Below are 5,782 nucleotides of genomic sequence, written 5' to 3'. Positions count from 1 at the left end.
TAGCATCGGCGTTCTTGAGGCAGAAGGGCATCACCTTATAGCAGTAGAGGCCACGATCCGTAATGAAGGAGGTGTGGGCTTGATCTTCGGGGTGCATGAAGATCTGGTTGTATCCTGCGTAAGCATCCATGAAGCTAAGGAGGGCGTGGCCAGCTGTGGCGTCGACCAGCTGGTCAATGCGAGGTAGGGGGAAGCTATCCTTTGGGTAGGCCCGATTAAGGTTGGTGTAATCTACACACATGCGCCAGCCCTTTCTTGGTTTACGGACCATCACAACATTAGCCAGCCATGTAGGGTAGTCAACTTCCCTGATGAATCTGATACTACGCAAGCGATCCACCTCCGCCCTCATGGCCTCATAGCGCTCGGGGTCGTAAGCGCGAAGCTTCTGTCAAACGGGTCGAACGGCAAAATTGACGCTGAGCCTATGGGATATGATGTTTGGTGATATGCCAGGCATGTCATTGTAGGACCATGCGAAGACTTCGGAGTTGAGGCGGAGGAAGGCGACGAGGTCAGAGCGAAGCTCTTGAGAGATAGAGGTGCCGATCCGGACTTGCCAATCCGGGATGTCGTCATGAAGAGTAACCAGCTCTAGGTCTTCCACAGGTTCGGCCTGCTGTGTGACAGACTCCTCCTTTGGGTCCTCAGGTCGTTCTGTGAGGAGGGGCAGGGGCCTTTGTTACTGCGAGGGCCTCACGCCTATGTTGGTGATTGGTGGATTTGACTGCTGAAGCATAGCAGCTTCGGGCACCGAGTATGTTGCCGCGCACTGTGCCTGTGCCATTAGGTGTAGGGAACTTCAGCAGCAGCATATGTGTGGAAATAAAAGCCCTCATTTGGGCCACGGTGAGGCTTCCAAGGATGACATTGTATGCTGTGGGATAGTCAACGATAAGGAAGGGGGTAGTGATCGTCGCCCGCCGGGGTGCGGCCCCAATAGATATAGGGAGATGAATGCTGCCAATGGGCTGGACCACATCACCTGAGAAGCTCACAAGGGGTGTGATGCTTCGGTCGAGTAAGTGAGCGGGACCTAGAGCTCATTGAAAGCGTCAGCAAACATCACACTGACCGAGCTGCCAGTGTCCACCAAGATACGCCCAACGTCGAAATTAGAAATGTCAGCCTGGATAATGAGTGGATTATCATGGGGGAGGATAACACCACGCTCTTCCTCCTCGCAGAAGGTAATAGGAGCCCAGCCCGACCTTTGGGTCTTCGGCAAGCGTCCCTGCTCGGTGTTGAAGACCTGGTGGGCATAGGTGGAGCGGACATAATGTTTGATTGAGTTGTTGGAGGTGCCAACCAGGGTAGGACCACCACTGATGGTGGAGATCATGTTGATCTGTCGTTGGTGAGGGTTAGGCAGGGGTGCTAGGTTGTGCACATAGTTGTCCAACTTTCCCTCACGGATGAGCCCTTCAATTATGTTGCACAACGCAACACAAGATTCGGTGTCATGGCCGTTGAATTGATGAAAGCGACAGAAGACACCCGTGTTTGGCATGGGCTTGCTGGATGGTCTTCTCGAGGGGTGGCTTGGGGATGATAAGAGCTTCACGCACCAGGACATTCTCATAGGTGGTGTTAAGAGTGGTAAAAACCTCGAACCTGGGCCTGGCTGTGAATGGAAGTGGGGCCCGATCAGCTGTCTTGGGAGGGTTGCCTCCACTAGATTGGTGGTGGTTGCCATGTCTGCCACGTTTTGTTATTGCTGAAGGGATGCTGGTAGCTATCCTTCCATTTTGGTTGTTGGGTGCCCAGGGTACTTGGGGCAGGGGCAGAATGCTGAGGTGGGGCTGAAGCTGGTGCTGAAACAGATGGAGGGTCAGCGAAAGTGTTACGGGCCAGGTCGGCTGGGCCACGCTTGGAATTGAAGTATTCAACCTTGGCATGGACCGCTGCCTGCTTCAATAGCTCTGTATATGTGTTTCAACTATTGCTATGAATCAGGTAGCGAAAGTTGGACTCGAGGAAGCCACTTTTAAAAGCCCCAAAGGCAGCGCGATCGTCAGTCTCTGGGTAGCGGGAGTATTCGTGACTGAACCGGGCTGCATATTCCTGAAGGGGTTCGTCCTCAGCTTGCCGAAGCATATACAAGTCGTCGGCGGAGTATAGGCAATCAGTCTGGATCATAAAATGATCCAAGAAGGTCTGCTTGAGACTGTCGAATGAGTTGATGGTGCGGGGGTGGAGTCTATAGAACCAGTTTAGGGCCGCGCCGCTGAGGGTGGAAGGGAAGAGGAGGCACATGCCTTCGTCAGTGAGGCCTTTGCACCCAAGGGAGACTGGAAGGAGTAGATATGGGTGAGAGGGTCCTTCGTGCCAGTGTAGAAAGCGATGCGGAGCGGCTGGATATCTTTCTCCTGGTGGTAGTGGAAGATACGTTCAGTAAAGGGCCCCGATGTTGTTCGTCCAGAGGGGTTGATGGCTACGATGTTGTTCGTCCTCCAGACGCCGGACCTTTTCAAAGAGAAGCCTCATGGCCGGGTCGGCATGAGGAAGAGTTTCGGGTGCCGAAGGCTTGGGGGGTGGGCAGACAGGGGCTGGGGAATGTTCCCAATCTTCTGACGCTTCGGTGTGGTAAGTTGGCCAGGCCTCTGTATTATAAAATTCCCAGCTATCCGAGTCCCCGACGCCATCCTCGTCGGGTAAGCAGGCGGGGCCTGGTGAGGGGCCCAGGTGTGTCACTCGTGGATCTTCGAGGTTAGCAGGAATAGGGATCGGCTCTGGTTTACGGTCCAAGATGCGGTCCCTGCAATCTCTGTAGATCCTGACTGGTTCATGAGGCTGGTCCGTCGGGGGGGAATGCAAAGGAGTCGCGACTTGGTTAGCTCTGGATGAAGGTGGCCTTAACACTTGCTGAGCCTAGATTGGGCCGGGGCGCTGTGGCTGGAATATACTGGCTGATTTGGCTGGGTATGTCCAACATTCTGGGTGAGGTCTTGTTGGGCATCCGGGGTGTGAGTCCTCTCCCAATTCCGCTTTAAAGCATGATAGTCATGTTCTAGCTCAACATTCCTGCAATGAAGATTCTCGTATTTCTCCGACATTTTAGTAATACTGTCGCGGAGGCGCTCCACTTCTGCCTGGAGAGTGGCATATCCCAGAGATTTCCTTCGGGAAGTACCATCGCGGGGGGTATGGTGCTGGGTATCGCGGCTATCCTCGGTCGGCATAGCGGAGTGTGGGGTGAAGAAAAGGCGGCGGGGCCTGATGGGTGAAGGAGCCAGCTGGGCTGATAGAGAAAGAGGGGATTCTAGTGTCTTTTCCCACAGACGGCACCAAACTGTTGAAGCTCAAAATGGCCCGGCCAATGTTGAGTCCAACTTAGTGATGAGATATGTGGAGTCTTCAGCAGGGAAGAAGGCTTAGGCCCTTGGTGAAATAGGCTGGTGGGAGACCTGCAGAAGACAAAATGGTAGAAGCAGTCGTTAAGCTTCGGACACCGGTGTGGTGCCGACCGAAGGCTCTCCGATGCCTAAGTTAGCTATAAGTGGTAACTTTGGCAGAGTAACAGTAAAAGTGAGAAAGTAGTTACCCTTTTTACTTGGGTACTGTTCCCTATTTATAGGGAGGTGAAAGTAAGAGGTTTGCACAAAGTTCCAATGTGGGACTTTGTGCAAGTCGTCGTGGTGGCGACACGTGTCCTGGAGATTAGGTTTGGCAGTTGGGAGCTCTGGCAGGTGTCTGGCACCTCGGAAGTGTGTCTTCCTTCGGCAGGGATGAAGGCGTGGCTGCCTTGGTGCTAGTCGCTTTGATGCTGGGTCTGCTCGGTTCACTATGGTGTAAACACTAATTAAAATGAATTCAATGTCGTACAAGAAAACAAAAAAAATGTAATGCAACGAAAACTCAAAAAATAAAGAGTGTAAAACTTTACCAAAGTCAGGCTGCTCAAAATGGCATACCGCTATAGTATTTGTTGATGCTCTTTTTGGAAGGGTCAACTTAGATAGAGGTAGAATGGTGGATGATGGGTGAAGGTGAGAACCTTTAGCATGTGTGTGAAGATTTGGGCAAGCTATAAATACAAAGAAGACGAGATATACGTAGTTCGCCCTCAATGAATGGGCTACGTCCACGGAGAAGGATGTTCTCAATATAATAATATTTGTTTACATTTGTACAAGGGGTTGCACCCAAATATAAAGATAACAAGTGAGAAGCCCAGCCCAGTCCTGAGGTCCAGAAAAGAGTCCAAGGCCCGAGGGTCAGGATTTAAGACCTTTTTCTAAGTGGAAAGTGGTCTTCTTTAACAGATGAGGAGTAGTCTTCACTTCTTGTAGTTTTCCGATGTGGGACTCCTCTTACTTTGCTTAGAGTTGTGACTTGTTGTAATGCTTCTTTGGGTAAGGTGATGACCTCTCAAAGCTTGACACATGGATGATCTAGCCAAGCTAGTTGCTCGGTTAGTTACGGTACGAACAGTAGCCATATTGACTTGTAATTTTAAGTGCACTGACCGAGCAACACCACAGTTCATTTTTCAAGTTGTATAGTGCACTACCCACAGTCCCCCAAGTCCCTGAGTAAGAAGGACATTGGAGGGAGAAAACTCGGCACGAGGGTGCCGAAGGTTAAAGGGTTGCCGAAGGAACAAAGTTGCATGTCGTAGGGTGAAGTAGCTGGGCACGAGGGTGCCGAAGGCAACACAAGATGTGGCTAGGCACGAGGGTGCCGAAGGCGACACAAAGCTTGCATGTCGCAAGAAGATGTGGCTTGGCAAGAGGGTGCCAAAGGCACAAAGCTTGCATGTCACAAGATAAAATGTCGAAGGGCACGGGGTGCCAAAGGCTCAAAGCTTGATGCAAGGTAATGTCCCTAGGCATAAGGGTGCCGAAGGTGACACAAAGCTTGCATGTTTGCAAGGCGATGTGCTTAGGCACGGGGGTGCCGAAGACAAGGGGGATGCCGAAGGTGACATAAAGCTTGCATGTTACAAGGCAATATGGCTAGGCATGGGGGTGCCGAAGGCGACACAAAGCTTGCATGTCGCAGAGCAATGTGGCTAGGCACGAAGGCCACACAAAGCTTGCATGTAGCAAGGCGATGTGGCTAGGCACGTGGGTGCCGAAGGCGACACAAAGCTTGCATGTTGCAAGGTGATGTACCTAGGCACGTGGGTACTAAAGGCGACACAAAGCTTGCATGTTGCAAGGCAATATGGCTAGGCACGGGGGTGCCGAAGGCAACACAAAGCTTGCGTGTCGTAGAGCGATGTGGTTAGGCACTGGGGTGACGAAGGCGACACAAAGCTTACATGTCGCAAGGCGATGTGGCTGGGCACGGGGGTACCGAAGGCGACACAAAGCTTGCATGTCGCAAGGTGATGTGGCTAGGCACGGGGGTACCGAAGGCGACACAAAGCTTGCATGTGGCAAGGCGATGTACCTAGGCAGGTGGGTACTGAAGGCGACACAAAGCTTGCATGTTGCAAGGCAATGTGGCTAGGCACTGGGGTGTCGAAGGCAAAGGGGATGCCGAGTGTAACACAAAGCTTGCATGTTGCAAGGCAATGTGGCTAGGCACGGGGGTGCCGAAGGCAACACAAAGCTTGCGTGTTGCAGAGCGATGTGGCTAGGCACTGGGGTGCTAAAGGCGACACAAAGCTTGCATGTTGCAAGGCGATGTGGCTAGGCACAAGGGGTGCCAAAGGCAAAAAGGTGCCAAGGGTGCTGAAGGAAAAAATGCAAGTGTGCATTTTTTATTATTATTTGACGAAATAATAATAATAATAGCTTTTTTTTTTCTTTTTTTTTTTTGGGGTACCTTGTGG

At 51.8% G+C, this 5,782-nt stretch overlaps 1 protein-coding gene across 1 annotated transcript; it reads right to left on the bottom strand.

Moving 5' to 3' along the window:
• LOC109948079 lies at positions 1,037-1,696 on the bottom strand. The gene has a single exon (XM_020559988.1). The coding sequence runs from the start codon at positions 1,694-1,696 to the stop codon at positions 1,037-1,039; it is 660 nt and encodes a 219-aa protein (XP_020415577.1).

This window comes from Prunus persica, chromosome G3 (genome assembly GCF_000346465.2).
Source record: "Prunus persica cultivar Lovell chromosome G3, Prunus_persica_NCBIv2, whole genome shotgun sequence".
Classification (NCBI taxonomy): domain Eukaryota; kingdom Viridiplantae; phylum Streptophyta; class Magnoliopsida; order Rosales; family Rosaceae; genus Prunus; species Prunus persica.
Note: the sequence above shows the minus strand (reverse complement) of the source record. Positions and strands in the feature narration are given on the sequence as shown.